The sequence below is a fragment of the Fusarium musae genome, chromosome 4 (genome assembly GCF_019915245.1).
Source record: "Fusarium musae strain F31 chromosome 4, whole genome shotgun sequence".
Taxonomy (NCBI): Eukaryota; Fungi; Ascomycota; class Sordariomycetes; order Hypocreales; family Nectriaceae; genus Fusarium; species Fusarium musae.
Window position 1 is genome coordinate 1,248,273 of NC_058390.1, and position 26,723 is coordinate 1,274,995.

The following is a 26,723-nucleotide window of genomic DNA, read 5'->3' on the forward strand; positions in this document are numbered from 1 at the left end:
AAACAGATTGATGTTATTTTTGCCCAAATAGAACGCCGTGTCGCTTTCATATCCGTAACCCTTGGTATCTTCAACACGACCCAATAAGCGCCAGACCATACTCTCTTGGATTTCTTTTTTTTATCACTCCTGCCCTGATTGCTGTGGATATGTGTCTTTTGTTTCCTTAGATTGTTGTGTTTGGTGTTGATGCCTCGAGGTTCGTGATCCATCACCCCGGTCCTTTATGCTTTTACGGGTATCGGTCTATAGATACCTGAGAAAGAAGTTGCAAGGGCCGACATGCTACTGCCCGATAGGAGCTTCCTCAAAGCTTTCTACCAAGGCGCTTTACCAAGGCGCTTTACCCAGTGCTGTCGCACGCGGCTGGGCATCTTACAAAACACCATCGCTTTGCACTCATTAATGAGCACGCCCTCGGAGATTTTGACCTGCACATCAAGATCCTCATCTGCAAAGTCACGGAAGAATATGTCCAGCGCTTCCTCTTGCCAGCGTAGCGTATTTCGAGACCGTACAGCTTCGACAATCTCTTCCATAACAGGCCCGTTGGCCCCGTTGGTGTTCTGGCTATCAGCCTGGGAAGGGGACCCAGCACTCGGGCCATCACGCACAGCCAGTGGCAGCATGGAGGAGTTGAGAACAGACGCTGATAGAGCACGAGAACCATCGTTGGACGAAGTACGGCGACGCTTGCCAGGAGATTCGGGGGCTGACTGACCCATAGGCATAGTGGTAGCAGGCGGTGTCGATTCGAACATGTTCGGGGTGCTTGTAGTGGGCAGCTGTCGCTTGCGGCTCTGTGTGATAGTCTCGTCGGGAGGGGTAAGAGCATTAGCGTTTGCTACAGTCGGTGGTCCGCGTGGGGGAATTGTAGTAGACGTCGGTCGCGGCTGGGTCGCGGACCCAGTGGAGGATGTAGTGGGAGTCTGGGTCAACATAGGTCGAGAGTTCGGGCTCTCGAGGCCCGGAGGTCGAGGTGGAGGAGGATCGCTGGTCAGATTGAGTATACCGGTGCCCGGCATATCGGGGTCGTCGGTCATAGGGCCATCTGTTCGTCTCCGTGGTTTCATTATACGTTTGGGAGCGCCACCTGAGCCGATGACGTCTGGATAAAGGACTTCCATAAAGTCTTCATGATCAAATGGTCGACCGCGTAACGCCCTAGAAAGCGGTTCCCTCTATTTGAGAGTCAGTATGTGCTTGACACAGTCGTTTCGTGTGTGCGAGGCTATAGCAGCCGGGCCTCGTCGTTCGTGTGATGGCAATTCCCGGTCATTGCATCGTCATGGTGCAAGGAATGTTTACCTCGATATGGGCAATCCACGCCTCCTCACTAGCAGTGACCGTTCTCTTAACCGGGTTGTAGACGAACTCGGGGTCCTCACGAAGGCCTCTCCATAGCCGAAACCGTTTTCTCGCGTTGTCGCTCTTGTTGATCAGGTGGCTTTTGGCCGGGTAGGCACCATGACTCTCCTGCAGAGCCAGAGCAGCGCGCTCCCAGGCCTCTGCTTTGAAGGAGGAGTTTTCGCGGAGACCAAGCTGGACGCTCTCGCACAGGCTTCTGAAGAAGGTCGCTTCGTATGCGGGAGTCCAGCTGAAGCGCGGAGCTCTGCGATCGCGGTCGACTCGAGCTGGGGGCTGGCCGTCTGGGCCGAGGACATCGACGTCTTCGTCGGACATTGTTCTAGAATGGGAGGGGAAGAAAGGAAGGGAGAATAGATAAATAAATTAAAAAAAGCCCCCTCGTGACTTTTCGGTGGGAGGCTGAAGCTGAAGCCGAAGCAAATGCTCCAACAACAAAGTCGTGTGTTGGCACAGTCTTGACAAGACCTGACCTGGATCAAAAACGATGGGAACCAATTCTAAACCAAACCTTAGTGCTAGCTCGCCCAGTCGGGACTCGGCCGGGCGGTGAGTTTTTGGGTGGGGACGAGAGGTCACCTGGGCCACTGGGAATTTCACTATGCGTTATCACGTGCGGCCACTGAAAAAGGGGAATAGAGGTCAACTGTTGCTTGGAGCAGCTATCAATTTAAGCTGGCCGTTCAGAATCGACGGTAGAATAATGATATCACCTCGATGTTGATGGTCTTGATCCATTGTCTATCGAGATGCAACTCACCGGAACTTTTGCTCCTTGGCCTCGATCCAGGGCCGCGGACAGGGATTGGTGAGAGCTGAGGCTCAACTCCCCGAGAAAAGTCCATCTCATTGGTCTGTTTGAGCCTGTGACAGGTCAAGGCAATACGACATAACGTTTCTGCACTGCAAGGATTAATCTCACCAAAGATTATCATTGTATGCGCCAACACTTGCATATTTCCTTGGCCATCTTGATCGCACATGAGTAACTTTTCTCTGTGATAGAGCCTTTTTATTATGGAGATGTCCCACCGTCAAATGGAGCATCTTGCCCGGTATAGCCGCGGTTACCGCCCGTAGCATTAAACATTATGTCGATGCCTATAATCTGGGCCTTGACAATCTTTACTCTGTTTAGTAGGCCAGCGTACACTTTGCGTCACTCAGAGACTCCGATATCGACGAGAAATGTAATTGAGTTTGGAAAAGACCCAAAATAGTGAAACTGTTCTACCGACCAAAGATATCTTGGCTCATGACTTCGGAAAATGTAAGAAGAGTAAATGTCTTCAGATTAAATGCCATCAATGAACTTTCAAGAGAAAGCTCAGAGGAAAAGGAATTGAATAAGAGCAAAGAACGCTATACCAGCACCAGCCAGACCCAAATGCTGGCTCATGGCGCCGGATACAATAACAGGGTGATCTGTGGACTCTCCTGTACAAGCATTAGTTTTCATACCTATTACGAGACCAATAGTGAACTTACCAGGAGCAGCACTCTCTGGAGAATAAGGGACTGGGGTGGGCTTGACGCTTGATCGGAAACCATTATCGTCTCCAGTGACCTTGGGTGCAGATTTTCCTTGCTCCTCGGGCTGCTTCTCGGGCTGCTCATAGCTTGGTTGCTCCTTGCCAGGCTGCTCTTTGCCAGGCTGCTCTTTGCCAGGTTGCTCCTGGCCAGGCTTTGCCATGGGCATCTCAGTTGGTGCAACTTCGTTCATGTAATGGCCTGCAACAGGGTGCGTGATAGTCGCGGTAACAGGCTCAGGGCCACAAGTAGTACACGTCTGAACCTCACACGTGAATCCATGCGGAAGATCGTGCTCGTTCTTGGTGGGCTTTGCCTCCATGCCACTGTACGTCTCCGTGATGACATACTCCTGGTCAAACATACCAGTAGAGCAGAAAGCAGGGTACTTGGTCGTGTACTCGAGAGTATGTACACAAGTTGGGCAGCCGCAGTGACAGTCGGGAGCTTGAACCTCAACGATGATGGCTTCTCCTGTCACAGCTGGCTTGTGAACCACGCATGTCGGGCCAGGCACGGTAACGGTAGCTGGAGGATGTAGGCCATCGCGGGTGAAGCATTGAGTTATCGTTGCTGTGCGGGTTTCGTACTGGACATCATCTTGAGCGACTCCGAAAGTAGCGAAGAGCGCTGGAATAACGATTGACTTAGAATACATGATTAACGAGGGTGAAGAGCAAAAATGCACCAAACGAATGACGGCAGCTGGAGATCACGCAGCCTGAGCGAAAGAGCAGAGAAAGATTATATTGGATGGCATAAAGAGGGCCTGGCGCTTATTAAAGCCTCGTGCAAAAAATGCAGAAATGTTACTTCCATACCTCAACGTCTATCTAATTACCAAGAGACTGTGGCTTACCGGCGACACGAATAGTTTCATGCCAGAATACAATAGTGTCTCATTAGAGTACGTCCCAGAAGACCCATGTAGCGCGTGGAGCCATGCACTATTTGCTCTTAGTTAGAGTTATTTGGTGCTCGTTTACTTTAAATTTCGGTTCCGTGGATGGCTCGACTGTGGCTGACTGAAAGGCCAAAACCCGTTACGGTTGTTTATTTCATTGAAAGCAGTGATTCTGTTGGTACCAAAAGTCTGTGTTGTTTGGTCTCTGGTATGCAAGGGAGCAACTCAAGAGAGTCTTGGTGACTAGCTCATTTGGTACGATGGTTGATGTCTTATTAGCTTGGACGCGATGACATATCATATTAGAAACCATGTTCTAGACCAACGCCTCATCAACTAGATGAGACACTATTTGCTTGGCACTCACCACCAAATTTTAACATCTTGAAATATTGACAGCAACCAACAGATGTCTTAGGCTTCATTGGCTGTGCATTTGCAGGGCTCAAGCTGAAAATTTGAGAGCAGAGTAGTTAAGAGTCGTAGAAATTCATAGCATTGGGCATGTCCCTGATCTCCGTCTTACCAAGGCTTTCACTCATTCTTCATGATGTCTCCTGTTCTTTTATTCTCATTTTTACTTGCAAGTCTCTTTGGGGCATCCTTTGCTCTTCAAGATGACCAAATACAGCCTGAAATTGAGTGCATAACATATCTATCAACTTATTTGGTCCCCGTATCAAGAGGTCACACTCGCCCAACGACTCCCTCTGCTGAAGAAACCATTTTCCCAGAGACCTCTGAAGCACCTTCGACATTTTCTACAGACCTGGCTATCTCCTCAACTCTCTCTATTTCTGATGATGTAATTATTACCACTTCAGTCCCAAGCCAAACTACTGGAATTCCAATCCCTGAAGCCAGTGGCCGATCAGTGATATTCCGCGTCGTTCCAGAATCGCAGGACACCAAACGAGACCTACAGGCTAGGGCAGTCGGCGGTTTTGTTGGCACTCAGTCAGAAATCTGTGCTGCTGCCGCTGTCTTCAACCTGGTTCAAGGCCGTCTGTTGGATGGTAGATTGCCCATATACTACAACGGCGAGAGTTTCAAGGAGCTACGCGGCTCCCCAGGAGCGTTATCTCGAGGGGCTGTTACGGAGACCTTTGCTGATGAGGATGGATTCCTCCGATTTTCCAACTCAGACCTACCAAATGGTGAGGCAGGCTTCTGTCAAGACCCCGAGAACGGTCAAGTCTATATTACTTTTACTGCATCGCCACCCGGGTGCCAAACTATAAGACTTTCTATTACTGACGGTATGGGCATCATTTCGTGCCACTGGTGCTAAGCTGACTCGTTTTATTCTAGTCGACGATTGCCGAGATGGCGATGTATCCTCGAGCTTTTCTTCTCGAACTGTCAATACACCTCTGCTATCAGAGTCTACATCTGTGTTGCTCGGAACGACGTCTCCCTCCGACGCAGTAGCTTCTACGACCACAAAGGATATCCAGATGGGTTCTTCCGCTACAGATGTTCCAGCTTTGACTTCTCAGGTTGAACCTGTGTATACGAGCTCTGTGCGATTATATAACAGCTCTTCGTCTATCATATTTGTCACAGAACCTGGTCTCACTCAAAAAACTTCTGTGTTGGAAATTTCAGCCAGTGTCACAGATTTCCCACCTACATCTCGGCTGAGCTCCGGGACCTCAGATTCGGAGACCCTATCCACAGATTCACTATCCACGGGTGAACTGTCCACGGATATCTTAGGAACGTCGGAAGAGCTCTCTTCTATCTTGACGCCAACTACAACTGACACGCCAACTACAACTGACACGACAACTACAACTGACACGCCAACTACAACTGACACGACAACTACTACGAATTCTCGGATTACAAGTGTCACTAGCTCTGGTACCGACTCTACGGCAAGCTCTGTTGACGGTTCTTCTACTGCGTCTGGATCATCGTACAGCTTAGAGACTGATACTAGCACACTATCGGATCTACCATTGGATACCAGTTCATCTTCTGACTCGAGCTCAACGGTCCTTTCAACGGCTGATACCAGTCTTTTCACCACGACAGCTGTTGAATTCACAACTTCAACCACTACGAGCTCTGAACCGACGCGCACACGTGCGTGTGCAGAGGGCCTGTCTGATCCACTGACACTATTCAATGGTGAGAGGCCATCCGACAATGGTGTCGAAGAGCTCGTGCTCCCTTTTCAGATACCGCTCTACGGTGAAACCAGTGAAATGGTCTACGTCAGCCCCAATGGACTTGTTACACTCAGAGACTCCTTCGGGGCCGATTCGGTCCCCGCACTGGCCTTCCTACCGGATGAAAACATTGAGTCGCTGGCTATTTTCCCTTACTGGATTGACATGATAGTTCCTGAAGGTTCAGGAGCCGAGGTTACATACCAGGTTAAGCAGACTCCCTTTGAACCAGGGGTCCTGACCATAGATTGGTGTGTTTTCACTACATCAGGTGCAACTGAGCCAAACCACTTTCAAATGGTGATCTCAGAGGACCAACTGACCCCTATCACCTTCTTCTACTATACCATCCAGCCTGGGGGAACTATTGCTACTATCGGTGCCCAAAATCGCGACGCGGATCAGTGGGTGCAGTATTACGGTGCTATCCCAGATAGAACGTACATGGAAGTTGATACGTTCGGTGACGGGGATATACGGACTGGTCAGTTCTGAGACCGCACAAATTCTTAATTCTCACTTCATTATTTTCTTATTCTCTTTGTTTCATTTCCTCCCCTTCGATCTCTGGATTAGCTAGGCTTTCAGGTTTTCGCGAAGCTTGGTTCAATATAGACTACACGTGGTCCTCTTTATGGTCAGATAAGATGTTGGCAGGCGAGAATATGAGAGCCTAGGGCAACAGTGTAAAGTTAATTCCCCTTTAAACCTTGACTGTATTAGCTACACTACAATATCATCTCAGTCTTGGTTATCCTTCAACGTAATCCCCCAAGGAATCGCACTGAGCATCCAAGATCACGCACTGAGTAAAAAGGCAGAGATATAAAGATGAACCTGACAAAGAATATAAGCAGAGCATTTTTAACCAACCCATTAAAGACCGAATCCAACGAGGTACAACAAGGAGGGGGAAAATCAAGATTCGGTCAGATTACCTCATCAATGAACGTAAAGTCATATCTATGTACACCAACTATATGAAGTGAAAAGAAGAGGAGGCGCTATGTTGAGCTCTGAATAAAATCCAAGTTAAGGCTCCTCCAATCCCAGAGCTGCGAGAAGTCTCCGAGGTCGACGTCGGTGATGTTGCCTAGACCGTAATCGATATTGAGATCCTGGGGATGATAATCAACGTATGCTGGAGGAACCATACCACCTCCGGTATGGTCGGCATGCGGCATGCCATAAAGGCCTCCTTGGACAATACCATCGATCCCGGCACTCGGTGATGGGACATGCAGAGGTGGCATGTGGCCGGGCGCGACACCCATGTTGTAAGCAACCTGAGGTTTCGCATACCCTTCGGCGGGGACTTGGTTGTTCATGACATAACCAGTGTTCTCGTGGTTATCATAGGAAGAGTGAGTGCTCTGCGGCGTCGATCCTGAAGGTGCACCTTCAGAACTGGCGCAATAGCTCGGTGAGCTTTCCTGTGACACATGCTCCGGTTGATATCCATCCTCAGGCTTGATAACGACATCATGACTGGTATTTGTGGCTTGTGCTGCTGGGGAAACTGGAGCCACTCGTTGTTTCTTACGATTCACAGTCTCGCGTGGCGGTGGCGATCGTCTGGGCATCTTCTGAACCATCTTGACAAGAATGTCATGAGATGTCTTTGCTGTCTTCGACAGAGCCTTGAGACGCTTCAACAGTTTGATTGCGGTATCCACTGAATCGACGATCTCATCCTTTCTGGGGATTGTGTCGTCCTGATCTTTGATAACAGCAGTGGAGAGAACAGCGGCTGTATCGAAGAGTGAGAAGATGATGAAGTGGAATCTTGCGTCTCGATGAGAAGCATGATCAGCCCACCGAGTAGTTGTATCCAAGTTCTTCAGAGAATAGAAGACTGCATCTTCTCGGACTGCTAGTAGATCCGCAGGTGAGTTTTTCGTGTAAATTTGCGCCATGAACGCTCGCATAGGGTTGAGAATCATAAGATATGCCATTGTGTGGATGTAGAACCGATGGTAGACAATCCATGGAAACTTATAATCCTTCGACGTGTCAGGGTTGTCGACATCATAAACTGCAGGGAAACGTCGGATCCAGTCCTCAAGCATGGACTTGTACTCTTGAATATCGCTTGCTGAAGTGATGTTCTTAGGAGCAACCCATCGCTGCGCGAGTGACGTGACCAGCTCCGACTGGAGTTTCATATGCAGAAGTGGTGAAGGAGAAAAGTCTTCGAGTGTGAGACTCGGTGGTTCCACGTTGATATCACTGTGGTCAATAATCGTCGGGCGGCCTAAACCAGAAGCAAATTGCCTGAAAAGGGTCAGCATATCATCCGCCTGGACTTTGGTGGTTTCACCTACCAGTCCCAGCAATCTAGGATACACCATACCCTCCTACGCATCTCACGTTCAAATTCTGATAGGCCTTCGGCAATGGCAGTTCGATGAAGACCTGGTGCAAGAGTTAGTTCAATGATATCGTAGGAGGTCCAACGCACTCACCTAATTCATGTGCTTCTCGTACAGCAGCACCAATAACATGCCATGCCTCAACAAACTTCGCTTCCGACTTGTACCAGTAGATCGAGTGAAGCATCCACTGAATATTCAACAGATGACAGTGACCCACCGGAATCACCCTTCCGAGTTCCGTAGCGGCTTTGTGGTATTCTACTGTGAGCTTCTCCGCAGGCTCGGAAAGCTCAACCTCGACAATAGGCTTTATATCAACATCCAGATGCTGCGTGGCACAAGCGCAGACCATGACCAGCAGGATAGTCCATTGAAGTGAGAGCGACTGATTATGATTCCTTCGCTCCCACCATTGTTGATATTCCTGGAGGAAAGTTGGCGGATAGATGATGTAGTAGTGATAGTTCATGTTGTTGAAAAAGCTCTGAACAAGAGCATCTGGCGGGTCGTCAGTTTAATTTCTTGAAAATCTGGTTACTTTGAGTCATTATTTACCCATCTGAGGACGGCCAGGCAAGACATCGAGGGCATGCTTGAGCTGGGAACAGGTACTGGGATGAACCCAAGTCAGTTCGCCCAAAGGCTTCTTGTCCTTCTGAGATGAATTTTAGCACGTAATCCAACTGAGACGGCATTTTTTGTCAGTATGAAGAGAATCCCCTTTACCTTTGCATCGATAGTTAGTGACTCAAAGAGAGGGCCCGCGGCATAGCCCATCGCTCCCAGCCCAACGTCGCCATCATCCTCATCAGGCTCGGAGTTGTCGGGTTCAACGTCATCCTCACGACTACGCGAGCGCTTCTTATCGCTATTTGGCGTGAGCCCGTCAGACGGTGAGCTCGCAGCAGTCGGTTGAACGAAGCGGCATTTATCTGCGACCTTGCGCTTCTGGCAATGGTTGCAAGGCCATTCTCGATTGCACTGCAGTCAGTAGTGAGTACAGTGACTTCAGAGGCCTCGCGGGGCGGTCGAGAGGTTCCCCAGAGAGTCTACAGGTCATCTCTGAAGGGCCATGACGTACCTTTTGCTTCCTGCGATGACACTCAGCGCAGGCCGAGCGATATTGAACTGTATGCGAGCTGTTGTCCTCCATGTTAGTGTGGAGTTGACGTGTGGAGATCGACAGGGAGCGACGCGAAAGAATCCAAAGATGGGCAGAGGAAAAACTTTGTCGCGTTATTCCGGAATTGTTGTAATTGAATGCGGAATGGCTCTTGTCTGGTTGTGGTCTAGTCTTGGGCCATGATCGGCAAGCCCGGGATAGCTTGTTGTATGTTGATTTCTAACCGTTATCTTACATAAAGTAGCATAATTCTGACCGTTTTACCTAATTAGGCTCCGTTTAGCTGAAAATCAGGATACTAACCTAATTAGGCTTAGCTGGCCATTTTCCTCAATGTATTGAGCTAGTAGGGGCCGCTTAAGCTACCTAAATAGGCAAGGTTGCCAAGAAATTCCTCCAATTTGTAGGTTTTAACAGGTTGGTATTCCGGCTGCAAAACGGCACAAATTTGGGTACCTCGAAGGATCAATGTACCCAAAAACCGGCCACAACATACCAACCCGGGCTTGCCGATCAGGGCCCAAACGGATAATGCCGCCCGTTTGTCTTAGATCACCTGGTGTCCCTTTGTTTTTGTCCAGAGCCTCGGCAGTTGATTTTACGACGATATTTCTGTGATAACTTATCTCTTCAAACAGGCTTTCAAGAGTTGTAGACCGTCCACGTAAAAGCTTCCCCCCTAGAATTGAATATTGGTCCAAGTTTGGATCACCAAGAACGCCATCATCACCTACATCTGAGACCCCAAATCTGTCGTGGCACCTGAGATGCAGCCAGCCCCGGGCTACACGAGGTTACAAAGCCACATTTCTCACACTTGAAGCAATGCATTCCAGGCTAAATTGAATGGCTTCCTCATCTTTGCGGGGTTGTGGCATGTTGATAGGTCGTAATGCCAAACGCCTTTCCGGCAAGGCTGACATAGACTCGCATATTACTCGCCCAACGTCGCACAAAGGGTCTAGACTCTCAATTGCGGGTAATGATACCCTTAATTGGACTTAATAAGAGTAGTGCACGAAAAGGTTTCAATCGTACGAACTGGCGATGTCGCTCATGTCCGAGACTACGAGCACGTATGTGTCGCTGTCAACAGTGTCAAAGCTCAGACTTACGTGGCAGTCAAAGTGAGACTAACGTTTGTGAATAGTAATCACGAGGATACTGATATTTGGAATTATACCACTATAAGGTTCGCGGCACGGCAATTCATTCAGCGCTCGAGCTACGCAAAACAGGCAAAACAGAGCGACCGGCAAGCTCGACTAGGTATAGGCGCTAGATTAACGTAGATGCTTCCACCACTTTTCCACCGTCTTTCTGCCAACCTTCAAGATGATCTTCGTACATCAGTATCGACGTGCCGAGAATCATACGTATGCAGGGTTGTGAGAGCAATGAGAACATGGCCAAGTTTGATCGGCTTCAACGACGAACAATGAATGGTGAGTGAAATATACGAGAATTTGTGGACAGGGAAGAGCACATTGCAATGATCTCAATCTCTTAGATGATGATACCTCGGCCCTAAATCCACGTGTGGGCTCTATGATGTAAATCAGCCTTAAGGACACAAAATCTTGAGTCCGGCAAAAGGCAATAACTAGATCAGATTTATAGTTATGTCGTCATTATATTCCGCATTCTTCCTCCTCTGTAATTTCAGCACGGCTTCATTGGTCAAGCAAGTGCCGGCATACTTTATTCCTTTACTAAGCCTTGTCTGATATCTTTCAAAGACTTGATCTGCTTTCCGTTTGTATCAAAGTTATCTTCGCTGAGCCAAGCCTCAAACGCTTTCTTAACAAGAGGCCACTCCTCGTCAGTAATGCTCAGCCAAGCTGTGTCTCGACGCCTTCCTTTGAGAATCATATGCTTTCTATACTAACATGTTAGGAGTGGTTCTCAAGAAATGAGATGTATGAGAAATACCTGAAGACACCCTCAAAAACAAAACCTAATCGCTCAGCAGCTGCGAGGCTAGGTTTGTTGAGATGGTTGGCTTTCCACTCGACTCTAAGATAACCAAGATCCTCAAAGGCGTGCTTGATAATTAGATAAAAGGCTTCAGTGGCAGCACGTGTCTGTTTCAGCTGAGGCCCAAAGATGATGCTCCCAATTTCAATCCTTCTATGACTGGGAACAATGTTGAGATAAGACATTTGTCCAACAGGTTCAGACTTGGGGTCAAAGCGTGGCCCAGAGAGAACAGTATAGAACAATGGATCCTCAGACTTGCTGAATCCTTCAACCGCTTCTCTCCATTGTTGCTGGGTAACATATGGTCCTCCAAACATATATGTCCAAAGATGGCCATTTTCCTCGCCGCCAAGGTGCTTATAGCTTGGATCGGCGTGAGAGGGTTCCAATGGGATAAGAGAAGTGTAGCGTCCGTCAAGGGACCCACGAGAGGGTGCGGATGCGGTGCCCGAGGGGGTGATTGGACCAACTGGTTGTTCAGGCATGATTGTAGACGTCGAGCATAGGACTTGGATTCGTTTTCGAGAGTTTGAAAGTCTGGAGCTTAATAGTAGAAGCTCGGGGCTCGGATCCGAGAGAACACAGAGTTCGGGGCTTAACTCCGAATGTGAGTCAGCCAACGATTACGCCCTCTGGTTGACCGCTGCAGATAGATAGTGAGTCACGCAATTTCTGGCAACCAATTGAGATCAATCCGTCGTATATGGGAACTTACCTATACTGGAAGCTCGATGGAGATACAGGAGCCTAGCAAGTGTTGCGGCCAAACGTCCTGCATGACCAAGAAGTATCAGTGATCTGGTGGCGTAGACGTTGCCATCATAGACGATGGGATAGCTTTCAACAAACCTCAAAGCTAGTCTATGCTGTTTCGATCCTCCTATAATAAATATACCAGAAATCTATTGATTTTTTAGTCTATGGTATTTCCAAACTTCAAGGAGCACTTGATCACCACTCGATCATGATGGTTAACAGAAGCGTTCTTCATAAATGCTAGAGCACTTCAAAAACCAATATCTAAAACAATGCATTCGAAAATATACCTTCGTCATTATTTAAAGGCTATAGATTTTCAGTTGTACCACTCTGACAGTTTGTGAATTTCTGATTTTGAATTCGCATTTCGGTTCCGTCCTGTCGAAAGGCTTCTCGTTTCTGGTTATTTATCCACATTGACTCTTATATGTCTCCAGATGTAAATTTGATGATCACGGCGGCATTCGAAAATAAACAAGTAGAGAGAGACTTATGGGATTCCTCTTGTCTTGGTGAGCTGAGGTCAATCATTGCCAAGTAAACTCCACAGACATCATGAATCCATATATCATATACCCTAGGGCCACTTTTTGGGACCAGAAGCGCATTGCCTGACGGACGATCGAAGGATTCGCCAAGCCAGGTTGGCCAGCAACTCCCAATCATGCAACACAGCGCTACAAGGAACCTATTCCAGTAACGTCATGTGAGATACTGCGTTTTGCTAATTGGCGATAGACGCTACAGTCTCCACGATGGGAGGAATCCAGCCTCAACAGTTCGTCAAGAATTAATCGAGATTTAAAGAACGAGATTTCCACTAGCTGCTTAAATAATTCTTTCTAGAATCTTTCTTGTATCACAGATTTTGATTCTCATCTACCTCAAGCGATATACAAGATGACAGACACGAAAGGCCTTGGCAAAGCAGATCAAGAAGGAAACTCTTCGGCTTCAGCGCCAACAGAGCTTCCTCCCTCATACGATATCGCTCTATCTCAATCTGAGTCTCAACAGCAAGATCAGTCACAAGTTACAGAGAATTTTCTACTCTTGTTCTCGATGGCACAAAGATCTGTTGACTGTACGTGCCTGATCGCATACTCCATCAACTTAGATCTATGCTGTTGAGAAACTACGATGTCGCATGACGAATAGCGACTCTGAACAAAAGCTATAACACACTGTCGATCATATCTACGACTTCAGGCATGGAATCTCGATAGAATCATACAAACAAATCACCATCCTGGGACAGACCAGTCGGAAACGCACTTATCCCAACATGATCATGCACCGCTGTCTCAATGGCGGTCATACAATTTGCGAAGGTGCCAAAGTGAAGCTCGCCCCAGACTATGTACTCAAAGCAGAATCCCTTCTGAAAGATCGTCTGAATCAAGGGAAGAACAACACCACTATATGGAAGGACGAGAAGGGAGAGGTCGTTGCCATTGAGATGAAACTCCAGCGTGATGAGAATGGCGTCTTACAAGGGCTTCCAAGGCTTGTCATCCAGGCTAGGATTGAAGAGAAGCTGTATGATCTGCTGGTCACTTCTTGGTGTGCACATGTCTGGTAAGATGCCCGGAAGGATTTGAAAGAGCCGATGAGTTGGGATTAATGTGAGCAACAATATTGTCGCCCATTTTGAGGATCTTTACTGACCAATTGCTCTAGTCAAACGAATTGCGTCGACCATGCCAAATAAAACAGCCAGTATATACGGCGGTGCTGGAACTGCTGGTGCTTCATTAGGCTTCTAATCTATCCTAAATGCCTTTATTAGAGACGTGATAATGTGACAGCGAGATTACAAAACACGAAAGATTATTCGATGAGATCATTGAGTGTCCTCTTGTCTGTGATTTTGTCCGAGCGCTTCTTATTCGCGACGTGCTTTGGCCTCGTCACACGGCTCGGCTTGATATATAAAATTGATTGTCTTATCACAATTAAATGACTTCGCGCCCAACAAATTCTTTCAGCACCAATGGCTTAGCGTGCAAATTGACGAGGTTGATAAGGTCATTTTGAGTTCAATACATCTCTCAATCTAGCGAAAATTGATCTCGGCTAACCGCTACTGAGACTCGGCTGCGATATTTATCCTGAAGCACTAACACGGCAAATCCCGCGATTTCTTCATGATACAACATCGATGCAACGCAAGCGGTGCAATTGGACCCTGAATCGGACGTCAAACACCTCTGATCGCTTGCACGGATAAAAGCTAATCGTCTAAATATGGATTGTTCGTTGTTTGTGCATGGATGAATTGATAATGTTGATGATTATCGACCAGGATCCACGAATTGCATAAACACGGGCTGGCCGGTATAACCTTATGCTATGCTTAATATAGCTCTCCACTCGTCTGAACAAGCAAAGAGCTCGTATTGTTTCGTGAAACTTCGCTCATCACCTGCCAAGATAACAGTTCCCGCGCATCGTCCAAAGCCACCCACGAAACAACCCAAGAACTAGAGGGCTCGAACGACGGGATCATACCCAAACAAACGCTCGTGGAAAGAGTCCGGTGATGCTTCCACCGGAAATGTGCCCCTTTTAGTGTCCTCGTGGCGTGAGCTAGCCCAAAAACCAATTTCTCTTGGCGGACGCCGGTGGTAATTTAAACGACCAGGGGTAGGGAAGCCAACAGCTCCCCTAGGCGAGATGAATAAAATGAAGGGCCACCCCTAGCTTCTTCAGCTGGATATCAGCTGTTCTTTTGCTGGTCTCGGTCACGTTTCGTTTCTGAATGAAGTCGTAGATGGAGGGCAAAGAGTCCAAGATGGCTCCGACAAGTCGCATCGCCTTTTTGGCGCTCTCATTCCTCCTTTCAGGCCATTTTGCAGCAGCTGGTAAGCAGATGAAGACAGCCAGCCCCTGAGATGAACAGCCATTAACACGCGATTGAACGCGCTAGAATGTGACATTTCCGGCAATTACACCATTATCGCTGCACCCGACGACCAAGATGGAGTTCAATCCTGCAAAGATGTCGATGGCTCTATGTCTCTCCTCTTCGATAAGGATCCCTCTTCCTGGCCATCCGACAAAGCTACGGTAGATCTCGGCGACATCACTTCACTTACCGGTGACCTTGTCATCTACCCCCACCACGATTCGAAGAAGACGGTTGTCACGGCATCGAATTTGAAGACAATTGAAGGAGCCCTTACGATATGGAACACAGGAACCGGGAAAGACCACACGATTGAGGAGTTCGACTTGGTATTCGACGCGTTGGAGGAAGTTGGCAAGGATTATGTTATCACGGAAGCTTTTGCCAAGCTCTCACTTGAGCACAAAGCTGATATCACAGTTGGAGGTATGGCAAGAGTCTACGATACCGATGTGGAGGAGTTGCAGTTAAACGGAGTGTATACCGTCAATGGAGACTTCTCAATCGACTCTAACAGCGATATGAAGGAGCTTGATGTCCCGGCCCTTACCTACGCCAACAAGGGTCTCATCGTCAAGGGCAACAATGCTCTTGAGAAGGTCTCATTTGGGAAGCTGAAGGGTGTCAAGGGAAACATGCAGTTCAACCAGAATGGCGCACTGCAGACTATTTATCTCGCTGCCCTCGAATCAGCTGCGACCATGGCCATCACCGCCAACGGGAATGATGCTACCGTGCTGCTCCCTTGGCTGTCGTCCATCGGTAACAGCACTACTACTGCGACCTCAGACTTCAGCGGACTTGGCAAGATTGAGTTTTCATCCCTACGCACGGTCAATGGCTCACTGACCTTTGAGTCTAATTCGTTTGAGGATCTTACTATTCCTTTGATCAAGGAGATGAATGGTGCTATCATTGTGGAGGACAACCCTTCTCTGACGACGTTTGCTTTGCCGAGAGTTACCTACGTTGACGAACTGGACATCAGCAGCAACGACAAACTCACCAATATCACGGCCAATGCTCTCAAGACCGCTGGCACAATCGCGATCAAGGGATCGTTTACAAATGTGGAGTTCTTCAACCTGAAGAAGGTTACAGGAGATTTCAAGGTCTCTGGTGATGAGTCTATGGACTGCAGTTGGTTTGATGCTAATATCAAGAGCATCGTTGAAGGAAAGTACACTTGTGTTGGAGATCACGACAAGAAGGAGAGGAAGCCTAGTACTGGAGGCATCGAGGATACCGAGGGTAACCCTAAGGATTATATGACATCCCCAGATGAAGAGGAGGGTAATGGCGGTAGCAGCGGTGGCAGCAGTGGAAGTGGTAGTGGCTCGGGCAGTGGAAGTGCAAGTTCTGATGGTGACAAAGTAGGCTCAAAGGGAGGGCTTTCAACAGGTGCAAAGGCTGGCATTGGAATCGGCGTTGCCATCATCGTCGTTCTTCTTATCGTCGGCGCCGTTATGTTCTGGCTCTGGCGCCGCCGTCAAACCGCAGCACCCGGCGAAAAGCGCCTCGGCAGCAGTGGCAGCGGCTCAACCAAGAAGGGTATCTTTGATGGGCAGCAAATGGGTGTCCAGACAAAGATCGAGGCCACCAACCCCAGCCCATCCCCCAGCATCGGCACTTTGAATTTCGGCCGCAACTCACTCATTGAGTCGACTGGTGGCTTTACCGAGAAGAGCCTCAATGCCTGGAAGACGATCCGAAGAGTCAGTGTTTCTTCGGGTGGTTCTTCAACTGTCAAGGAGGGAACTAGTATTCTCAAGGGTTGAGGAGGAGAGAACAGAACAGAACAGATAAGATGGCGAGTGTTTAAAATGCAATTCAGCGTATAGTGATACCACAGTCCTTCTACTAGACATCAGCAGGAAACGGCCTGCATCTCTTTTCATAGGGTAATTTTAATATTATTAGGGTTAAACAGTCTATCAGAATTCACTCACTCACCTCACTGATCAATCAGCCCACTGTATGTTGTACACGGCACACCAGAGATAGGCCAACATCAGCTAGGACCCCCAATTAAACAACTGGACCCTTAAATTTCCAGGGAAAAGAGTGGCAAAGAAGAGCTGAACCACTTTAAAAGAGTCCGCGCAAGACATTACACTTGATGTGGAGATGATCTCCAACTTTTCTCACTCAATCACAAACCTTGACATGCGCATCTGAGGATTCTGACTTGGTGAACAGAGACCCACTGCTGATTACGAGAGGTAAGTGCCCCTCATCAGCAGAATCCCTTTAATAAGTGATCGTCGTGCGGTGAAAACACCAGAATTGTCGTTTTCATTCATCCTGACAGTCAATTTCTTGCACTTGACTTTTCCTGTTGCAATTGAACCTTTTGTTGGGCTTATTACACCGCAAAAACGCGTCTTGGCCTTATTGCGCGCAGCTAAAATGACGTATCCCCGCCCCGATTTCGAGCGTAACCCACTTCGTTGGGAGTCTCTCAACGGACAATGGGATTTCCTCTTTGATGATGGAGATTCCGGCCTCAACGAGAATTGGCAGCGTAAAGGCCTCCCAGAGAAGGTCAATGTCGACACTTCTGCCAATCGCAAAGAAACTGGTCAGAATGACAGCGTGGTACAGAAGATCATGGGTGATGCCCATTCTCTTATTCAGAACAACGTCTTTGCTTCATCTACGCAGACTACCAACTCAAAAACCAAAATCAATGTCCCATGTGTTTTCCAATCTCCTGCTTCTGGTATCAATGACCGTGGCGTTCATGAGGTTATGTGGTATGAGCGTGTCATCTCAGACTTGCGATCAGCCCAGGAGAAGGAGAAGGGACACAAACTGGTCTTGAGATTTGGTGCTGTTGATTATGAGGCTAGTGTTTGGGTCAATGGAGAATACGTCGGTGGTCATCGTGGCGGTCACGTTCCCTTCGAAATTGACATTACTGATGCCGTGGATGCCGCTAAGGATGCAACAACTCACCGAGTCACTTTGCGCGTCTATGATTCGGCTTATGATCTTACACAACCTCGAGGCAAACAATACTGGGCTGCCAAGCCAGAGACTATCTTCTACACCCCATCTGGTGGTATCTGGCAGTCTGTTTGGCTAGAGGTTGTTCCCAGTGCTCGTATTGCTGATAGCTCTTATGGAACAGTTATCAAGTCCAATGATATCCAATCTGGCCAGCTTCGAAGCACCATCGCTGTCAAGGGACGCAGAATTGGAAAGGGCTATTCTGTCGAGCTTGAATCCAGCTTTGCTGGTATTCCTGTTGCTAAATCGGACAAGAAGGCTCTTCCCCGAGAGACGAGCTCCGTTGGCGTTGAGCTGAACATGCGCCTGTCCGAAGAGCAGAGATCCAAGCTATCCAAGTCTGTCACTGAAAGTGCCCCTCTTGACAACGACTTTGCTTGGCGCGATGGTGTTGCACTCTGGTCTCCTGAGCATCCCCAACTCTATGACCTCGTTATTCGCCTTTATGATGACGCTGAGAACGTCATCGACGAAGTCAGGACAACCACCGGTATGAGAAACATCAACTGGACAACAGGAGATGGTACCTGGCGACTCAATGACAAGCCCTACTTCCAGGCTCTCTGCCTAGACCAAGGGTACTGGCCTGAGACCTTCATGACTCCTCCTAGCTCCGAGAGTCTCAAGCTAGATATTGAGCTCGCCAAGAAGATGGGCCTCAACGGTTGCAGAAAGCACCAGAAGGTTGAGGATCCCCTCTTCTACTACTGGGCTGACAAGCTTGGCTTCCTCGTCTGGGGTGAGATTGCGAATGCTTATGCGTTCAGTGCTGAGTATGTTGATCGATTCAACGCCGAGTGGACTGAAGCTGTCAAGCTGGTTATCAACCGTCCATCGGTCGTGACATGGACTCCTGTGAATGAAAGTTGGGCTTATCCTAACCTTGAGGATAACGCTGATCAGCGTAACCATATTCGTCAGCTCTACCATCTCACCAAGTAAGTATACCGGCCTTGTTTTCAGACCAGTGCTAACAGCTCTAGGTGCCTTGATGATACACGAAGTATCAACGATAACTGTGGATGGCAGCATGTCCTGACTGACCTAACCACATTCCATGACTATAGCGATGGCCCTGAGATCGAAAAGACCTGCTCCACTCTTGAGGGCATCATTGGCCCCAAGGCTGGTCGAGGTGTTTTCCTACCCCCTATTCCTGGTGCTGATGAGGGCTCTAAGCACAAGCCTGGCGCTCCAGTCATGAACACCGAGTTCGGAGGTGTCAACATTGCACCAGCCAAGAAGGAAGATGGCGATAGCCTCGATTGGGGTTACACTACTGCCACTAACGCCGATGACCTGGTCGAAAGAATTGAGCGCCTCGTCAACGGTGTTGTCTTGGGAGGACACTGCTGTGCTTTTGTCTATACTCAGCTGTAAGTGTTATTTGACTTCTGTGTTGATATGAGACTAACGATGTGTAGGGCGGATATTGAGCAGGAGGTCAACGGACTGTACACTTTCAACCGAGAGGCGAAGTTGGATGCTTCCAAGGTCAAGGCTGTGATCGACAAGGCTCTCGGCGCTTACTACAACAGGGTCAAATAAGGATCACGTCAGCTATACTTTCTATAGTGCGCCGAGTTGAGGCTGGTCTCTGAATACTTAGTTCCGAAATGTATATGATACGAATGATATATCCTTCACATGATTACGTACCTGAGTCACTCATAGGTCCTGAAATGGCCACACAGATACTTTAAGAGGCTGGGCAAGCACAGCCATGCTGTTTCGAAACCTATCGAGCCAATATATGCCCGTGAAATCGATCATGGACTGATTTATTCTTTGGCATTATTGGAATCTACAGCTATTCTCTGATGGGATAGGCCTACATTCCCATTGATGATTGAGCCTAGCCTATTTTACTTCCCAATACAACTTCAGGCTATCAGATGCGGCACCTGTGTTCATGGTCCTCGAAATGATGATGCATTGGTCGTTGCAAACAATCATGCTTACTATATGAAGCTCTGATTGAGTGACATATCAAGGTGACATAAATATACCTTCCTAGATTGAACCCTTATGATAGAAGTACCATTAAACTGATTTTCGATTGTTGTATGCTGGGATTTCATGTCTATATCAAGCCTCGACAAAGAATCGGATGATGTTTGCTTTTGTGACACAGTGCTAGTCCTCGCTAAGAACGCAGCCAGTCCAAGTTTGATGATCAATTGAAAATCACCAAAACAAGACAATTCTGTAGAGTAGCATGACCAAAACACTTTTCAATAATATATTGGAGACTCTCACATAAAATCAAATCATTTCAGCGTCGGCATTGGCCATAATATGGCATCATGAGTTCATGACTGCGGGGATCGGGAAAAGAGCTGTCATATCACGTGATTTTACATGAGATCGGGTCGACTCACCAGACCTGGACCCGACGCTCCATGATGTGGCTGGGGGGATCATCACCAGTTCAATCACGGCGCCAGACCCGGCTTTTTGCCCGCGGTTGGGAGCATCACTATCTTATCGCATCATCACAGTATATGATATCAGTTTCTGTTCCATTTGATTGTATGCTGTAGTCGCGCGCGCTTCCTCTCCCTCACCTCGCCTCAGGCGCGATGCCTTCGACACGGCCGCCAAACGCGCAGTCGCCCATCGTTGATGTCGACGGCGCCCTCGATAACATCGACACCATTCGCATCCCCGAACCCCACGGTACATACTTACAAACACGCGGAGCTCGCGCAGCTCGTCGAATATACAAAGCTATGGGTGTATGGCCATGGGACATTGTTCCCGAAGCACCTCCTAAGATGTGGGCCATCAATCTACTAGAGGACCTCGCCCTTGTCGCAGACCATGTTGCCAGAAATCCGGGCGATACGCTGCAAGACCTTCAATCAGAGCTTCGGAAGTCTCTTGCGCGCGATCGCAAACCTTCTTATGCTGGAAAATTGATGGCGCAGGATGTCCACGCTGCAAAGAAGCGATTCGTTCGAACAATGCCTCAATCCCCTGATGCTCAAGACGACACTGGTGATGATGTTGGTACTGCCGAGCGACGATCCGGACGACGGCGAAGAACCGCAAATTATAGCGCTCCAGACTCACCAATTGACCCATCGCGATCGCGTCGAGATACTTCTTCAGAGGAGAGCGAGGAGCACATGGCCTCGTCTATTACCGTCGCCTCAGAGTTTCCTCCATCTCCCCCTGTACCTCGCAACATCAAGCATCTGAAAAGACCAGCCACAACAATACCTACGCCGATTGAGAAGCGTGTCCGTCATAGTTCGCCAGAAGGTTCGCGCCTGTCGGCTGCGCAGAGCCTCATGATGTTTAGCTCTCCGATGGCTTCGTTCCAAATGGCCACATCTTTTGGCCCAAGTGCAACTGTGTGTTTGGCTAATATGTGATGAGTCTTTATACTGATACCTTGATAGGCCAATGCTACTCGTTCCCTCGAACCGAATAATCTCCAGGAAGCGTTAAAACCTGCGGCCAATGTCTTCGTCGCAGCAATTGACGCACATGTCCGAACGATACGTTCATCGCTTGCCATTGCCCAACAGGAAATATTTCCTCATAGATCAAGGTCTCAAGAAGCTATGAGCAAGCTTCGCGCTGCACAAATGGGCGTCCAAGCGATCCAAGATGATATAGCTGAGTCGCAAGACAGGCTGCGACGACTCGTTGAAGAATCCGTTGCCGAGGACGCTCTTGCGCCACAGCTCCACGCACTCCAAGAAAACAACATGTCCCTACCGCCAGAAATCGCACAAGCAATACGAAGCTATGAGAGTCGCCGAGCAGCCAAGAGCGAAGAGATAAAAACCCAAGAATCAGCCATCAACGCCAAACGCGACGAGCTAAAACGAGCGGCCGAGGAACTCGACATAGCGGAGAAGAACTCGAGCGGCATAGAAGCCGACATAAGAGATCTCCAAGCGGCGGTGACGCGCGGGACAGAAGCAGCCCGGTTCGCCAACATGTTCAGCGTGATGGTGCAGCTAGGGCCGGAGGGATTGGCGAACATTGAACAGATATACCCAGAGATTGGCTCTCTACTCGAGTCGTTGCTCGCGTCGAGGAATAGCCCTTCGCAGCAGAACCATAACAACAATCACCATGTGCATAATGCGGTGGACGGAGACGAGGCTAATGGATTGTAGGGATTGGGCACGACGAGACTAACGTTAGTATAGCGATTTGAGTATTCCTTATATGGCGAGAATAGATTTCCGCATTACTTAAGATTAATTTGATGTTCGTATCAGTTCACAGCGCATCCATTGCATCTGATGTTTAGTCCGCCGATATTTTCTGATTGAGTGCAGGGTAATGCCAGAGTCCAGTGCTTGGGCCAGCTCAATTCGTGTCACTCAGCTGCTGCGTATCAGCTGCTGCTCTGTCCAACCTCCCATCCAATTAACTCGGTTCCGTGGTCTAGTTGGTTATGGCATCTCGTTAACACCGAGAAGGTCCCCGGTTCGATCCCGGGCGGAACCACGTTTTTTTGCCCATGACGCTTTTTAATCTCCTTGGTTCATCGACCTCAACGCACCGTATTTTTTACTAAATGCTTTTCGTGGCCGCATCGTGGCAATCTGACACGATTGGCCTTTTTCTATCAGTAATGTAACGTCAAGCAGTCCCAAGCATGGACAAGTCGAGTATTATTTGCTCTTATATGCATCTACCACTTTTTGACTACTGTCCCTATCTCCATGGTCTAATAATAAGTTCCATAGGAGTCACCTGCACATCCATAACTGTATAGTGATGTCTAGAGAGCTTTCTCCATAAGTTTGATCTTCCCAGCTTCGACTCTGGCTCGGATAGCATCGCAAGTATCCTGGGAGTAGGGAGCGACGACGCCAGACGGCCCAGGCCTGTTAAAGACCGGCTAGGTAGCCGTTAAGAAGCAGCTGGGTGGCCCTGCCGCAGGCCAAATTGATAGACTTGGCCATGGCCGAGTAGCCGCTAGGCCCCGAAAGAGTTCGAGGGTAGCCGTGATCGTGTTCTGTCACAGGTAATACTAGCTACTGTTTCTCTTCAACAAGAACCTTTACATACTCACCTTAGGTCCGTTCTTCTAATCGAGAACGAACTTGTACTGAAGCATTACCAGATCTCGCTCACCAGCATGGAGGCTGCATAGCTTGTCCCGTTGATCAAAGAGAGTGTCGAGGGGGGAATTGCAAATGGCAGCGACCTCATCTAAGAACAGACCCATTCACTTGAGGCCGTCCTAGGTCTTACTGCATTTTTCGGAGGAGTGGAAACTGCAAACTTCATCTCCCTTAGCCAGAATATCAACCTCAGCTGTAGACGCTGCGCCTGCAAGCTACTGCTGAATGTGCGGCCACTTTATACCCTCCTTCAACCAGACTTTGGAGCCTGTGTCAAGCCAGCCAAGCCCAATCAGAGCCTTCACCATAGCAGGGCCTCCATAGTATCTGAGTGAGCCCCGGATGATAGTGTGAGCCTCGGCTATTGCATAAACTTGACGAGGTGGTACGGAACCTCGATCGGGTAACGCAGGAAACAAGTACCCATCAAGAACCTGATATAGAGCTGCCTTGCTGATTAGATCTTCGTTGGAAATCCCAATGATACTTTGAAGAAATATAGCAGAGTTCAGCTACGAAAACCAAGTACCTCAGGCTGATCAAGAGAACCTGGGACTCAGAGGCTTGCCAGCGAGATCGGTTGATGTACGTGGAAACGCAAAGGGTTGTCAGATACTTCAGGGGCACGAAGGTCACCAGAATTCGAGCATAACCCCACAATATATCCAGGCCAGAAGCTAAAGACCAAGTTAGATCGCATCATACTTCTTAATCCTTTTCATGAACCTCGCCGATGTTTGAAGGGCGTACAGATGGTCTACACCAGGATCGACACCAACCTCGTTCACACAGTGATGCTAGTCGCCTTGGCTTTGTAATCGAGTTCATGAATGGCAGGAGATTCATAGTCTGTGGCATCAACGTTTGCACTGGCCTTGATAACCAATCGAACGATGGCCGCATGGTGGACAAAGGGTACGAGAGAAATGACAAGGCGGTGTTCAGCGATGTGATTGTCAAGATACGGCGAAGAGGTGTCAAGGGAAACGACTTTAGCTGAATGTCTTCTAGCTGCAACATTTCCGCGGAAGAAAGAGCACTACAGGCTGGTAGTGTCCAAAGGGTCGGCGCATCAAACCTTCAGAAAGGTTAGGTGGGACACTAACAAATCGTGAGAACGTTATTCTTGTCCCAGAGCAGGTAATCAATACATGGCTTTGCAGCCAAAGCCACTTCGCAGAGAAAGAACATCTTTCCCGTGCATAATGATAAAATCCAGTGCAATCCTGGGTGACACGTCCAGGAATGCTGATCGAGCGAGATAGATGTGTTGGACTTTGGAGAGCAGTCGGAGGATGTATTTAGCTAACGTGAGGGAAGGAAACAAATATCCTTCAGTCATATTGGGCTTCAGGCAAGCTATCCCAACCAGGTTGTTCAACAAGATTCACGCACAGCAGGTTTCAAGAATTGAATGTCCATATATCAGGGAGCTAGGCCCTTCGAACTTCTGAGCCCCTTGCGAAGCCAGGAGATAGACACTGTTAGTAGGCCATTATATGCTATCGATTGATCCCATAATCTTTAAACTCTTGTGTCCACATACTCTTGAGATCTGTATTGATGGCTAAACTACATTCCAAAACCGCGGATAGCATCTTCCGGGCACTCCCTAATCTTAGTCATGCCAAGTGAATATAAACTCTCAGCCCTATTCCTCGGGCATAGATATCACATGGAGCTCATAGTTTAGATCTTATTGACGATGTAAATAATCCCAGACAGCCAAGGCATGTACCTTTGTAACGTGGTGAAACTCTGCAATTGACGCCGATTCATTCACAGACGCCACTTGGGAATCATCAATAAAATACTCAAGCCTATTTAGGAGGAAGGACTCACTTGTTGCTGGGCTGCAGCCAAAGATGTAAGCCGGGATGTCAGCATACCGATAATGCTTACAATCTGATCCGCCCATCGAGGGGATAGGAATAGGAGCCTCAGCATTTGGTTGCAGGCTCTTGGCGTTGTCCTTGAGAAGATCAACGATGGGATGATCGACGACCGAGTAATTAAAACGATTACTGGCAGCAGCGTGCTTCTGGATCGCAATGCTCGCGGGCTCGTATTGCGGGATGATAGTGCCAATCAGCTCCAAGATCGTGTCTTCTCGCATCCCTACAGGCATACGGATATCCAGCTCGAAGATACATGTTTCTGGGATCATGTTGACTTTGAGACCGCCCTTAATTGTGCCAACATTAACAGTCGGTCGAGCAATTATTGCTGTAGTTCCAGGGCCCATTGCTTGATCGATAGCTCGCTTGACCTCTGGCTTTTCTAGATGCCTCTCCATTTCGACTGGTAGATCGACTGGCAGTGATTCCACTGACTTAATAACATTATTGATGAAAGCGCTGGCAGTTCGGATAGCGCCCTTACTGAGATGAAGATATGGCCCCAACGCACCTTTGGTTTCAACAGTACATGTCAATCGCAGCGTTCCCTTTTCTGCGAATCTGATAGTCTCAAGGCCGCCTGGCTCAGCACACAGCATGAGATCACCTCCCCATCGGTGCTTGTCTTGCTCAATGAGATATTTGGTACCCCATTTGCCACCCGTCTCTTCATCCGCGACAGCGCAAAGGGCAACACCACCCGACAGGAGATGGCGACGCTCGTACAGAAAGGCATATGCAATGATGAGCGAAGCAGTTCCAGACTTCATGTCTACGACTCCGCGCCCGTGGAGTCTTCCATCGACTATATCACCCGACCAAGGATCTCGAGACCAGCCGCTACCATCACCAACAGGGAAAACATCGACATGGCCGTTCAGCACAACGCGGGGGCCAGGGCCTTTTCCGCCTTGAAAGTCGCTTACTACATTAACTTTGCCATCTCCGTTGACGTCGACGAATTCGTAGGGGATGTTCTTGCTGGACAAATATTCTCCGATGACTGCTGTTGCTTTGCTTGTGTCCCCGGGTGGATTTGGGGATGGGGCTTGTACAAACTTTTGAAGAAAGCTGGTTTGGTTGTGTTCATCGGCTGCGAGAGCCTGGAGAAAGGATTGCTTCTGAGGCATGGTCTACAAATGTAATTTGATGGATGGGGAAAGATGGGTTGCGTTTTTGTTCCGTTTAGCTTAGATTTAAATACAATCCCATTGCCGGCGATCATCGGAGAGTTTTAGAGGTGATGCGATGTGTCACGCCGGGTTTAGGTTGCAGGAGCAATAAACTTGGGTTAGGATTATTAGATCGCCTCTAAAAAAGTTATTAAAAAGATAAAATGTCTCTGCAGCAATACACAAGGTATAGCCAATAAGGTCTTATAATAAGAATAACATAATATAATGCTTATTTTTCAGCATATTATATATAAGGCGTCATACACTACGCCAAAAAACACAATAACTTTAAAAGCAAGTCTCAAGGTCATACAGCGCTGCTGCCTTTAACCTTGTGATCCAACTGACTGTAAATGTTAACGGGCCGAAGCTGGCTCGGTGGGTTAATAATAGATTGGATCGGGTCGCAAGGCAACGCAGA

General features: G+C 48.3%; 10 protein-coding genes and 1 non-coding gene across 11 annotated transcripts; 6 read left to right on the plus strand and 5 right to left on the minus strand.

The window, feature by feature from the left end:
* Positions 1-317: 317 nt before the first annotated feature.
* J7337_005336 (uncharacterized protein) lies at positions 318-1,683 on the minus strand (the record flags this gene model as incomplete). The annotated part of the gene is made up of 2 exons (XM_044823017.1): positions 318-1,181; positions 1,309-1,683. 2 exons carry the CDS (start codon positions 1,681-1,683, stop codon positions 318-320), a joined length of 1,239 nt encoding a protein of 412 aa, XP_044681508.1.
* Positions 1,684-2,692: 1,009 nt separating this feature from the next.
* Positions 2,693-3,553, minus strand: J7337_005337 (uncharacterized protein; the record flags this gene model as incomplete). The annotated part of the gene is made up of 2 exons (XM_044823018.1): positions 2,693-2,802; positions 2,854-3,553. 2 exons carry the CDS (start codon positions 3,551-3,553, stop codon positions 2,693-2,695), a joined length of 810 nt encoding a protein of 269 aa, XP_044681509.1.
* Positions 3,554-4,349: 796 nt separating this feature from the next.
* On the plus strand, positions 4,350-6,471 carry J7337_005338 (uncharacterized protein; the record flags this gene model as incomplete). The annotated part of the gene is made up of 2 exons (XM_044823019.1): positions 4,350-5,058; positions 5,111-6,471. The coding sequence occupies 2 exons, from the start codon at positions 4,350-4,352 to the stop codon at positions 6,469-6,471; spliced, it is 2,070 nt and encodes a 689-aa protein (XP_044681510.1).
* Positions 6,472-6,980: 509 nt separating this feature from the next.
* J7337_005339 (uncharacterized protein) lies at positions 6,981-9,504 on the minus strand (the record flags this gene model as incomplete). The annotated part of the gene is made up of 6 exons (XM_044823020.1): positions 6,981-8,250; positions 8,301-8,391; positions 8,442-8,849; positions 8,907-9,006; positions 9,078-9,299; positions 9,433-9,504. The coding sequence occupies 6 exons, from the start codon at positions 9,502-9,504 to the stop codon at positions 6,981-6,983; spliced, it is 2,163 nt and encodes a 720-aa protein (XP_044681511.1).
* A 1,671-nt stretch (positions 9,505-11,175) lies between these two features.
* J7337_005340 (uncharacterized protein) lies at positions 11,176-11,939 on the minus strand (the record flags this gene model as incomplete). The annotated part of the gene is made up of 2 exons (XM_044823021.1): positions 11,176-11,353; positions 11,407-11,939. The coding sequence occupies 2 exons, from the start codon at positions 11,937-11,939 to the stop codon at positions 11,176-11,178; spliced, it is 711 nt and encodes a 236-aa protein (XP_044681512.1).
* Positions 11,940-13,498: 1,559 nt separating this feature from the next.
* On the plus strand, positions 13,499-13,924 carry J7337_005341 (uncharacterized protein; the record flags this gene model as incomplete). The annotated part of the gene is made up of 2 exons (XM_044823022.1): positions 13,499-13,791; positions 13,894-13,924. 2 exons carry the CDS (start codon positions 13,499-13,501, stop codon positions 13,922-13,924), a joined length of 324 nt encoding a protein of 107 aa, XP_044681513.1.
* Positions 13,925-15,007: 1,083 nt separating this feature from the next.
* J7337_005342 (uncharacterized protein) lies at positions 15,008-16,899 on the plus strand (the record flags this gene model as incomplete). Its single annotated transcript, XM_044823023.1, has 2 exons — positions 15,008-15,077; positions 15,143-16,899. The coding sequence occupies 2 exons, from the start codon at positions 15,008-15,010 to the stop codon at positions 16,897-16,899; spliced, it is 1,827 nt and encodes a 608-aa protein (XP_044681514.1).
* Positions 16,900-17,530: 631 nt separating this feature from the next.
* Positions 17,531-19,681, plus strand: J7337_005343 (uncharacterized protein; the record flags this gene model as incomplete). The annotated part of the gene is made up of 3 exons (XM_044823024.1): positions 17,531-19,071; positions 19,201-19,509; positions 19,558-19,681. 3 exons carry the CDS (start codon positions 17,531-17,533, stop codon positions 19,679-19,681), a joined length of 1,974 nt encoding a protein of 657 aa, XP_044681515.1.
* Positions 19,682-20,715: 1,034 nt separating this feature from the next.
* On the plus strand, positions 20,716-22,269 carry J7337_005344 (uncharacterized protein; the record flags this gene model as incomplete). Its single annotated transcript, XM_044823025.1, has 2 exons — positions 20,716-21,492; positions 21,541-22,269. The coding sequence occupies 2 exons, from the start codon at positions 20,716-20,718 to the stop codon at positions 22,267-22,269; spliced, it is 1,506 nt and encodes a 501-aa protein (XP_044681516.1).
* A 263-nt stretch (positions 22,270-22,532) lies between these two features.
* J7337_005345 lies at positions 22,533-22,606 on the plus strand. Its single transcript has one exon. It is a non-coding gene; the product is annotated as a tRNA-Val (tRNA).
* A 2,447-nt stretch (positions 22,607-25,053) lies between these two features.
* Positions 25,054-26,257, minus strand: J7337_005346 (uncharacterized protein; the record flags this gene model as incomplete). Its single annotated transcript, XM_044823026.1, has 2 exons — positions 25,054-25,082; positions 25,132-26,257. The coding sequence occupies 2 exons, from the start codon at positions 26,255-26,257 to the stop codon at positions 25,054-25,056; spliced, it is 1,155 nt and encodes a 384-aa protein (XP_044681517.1).
* Positions 26,258-26,723: the final 466 nt, after the last annotated feature.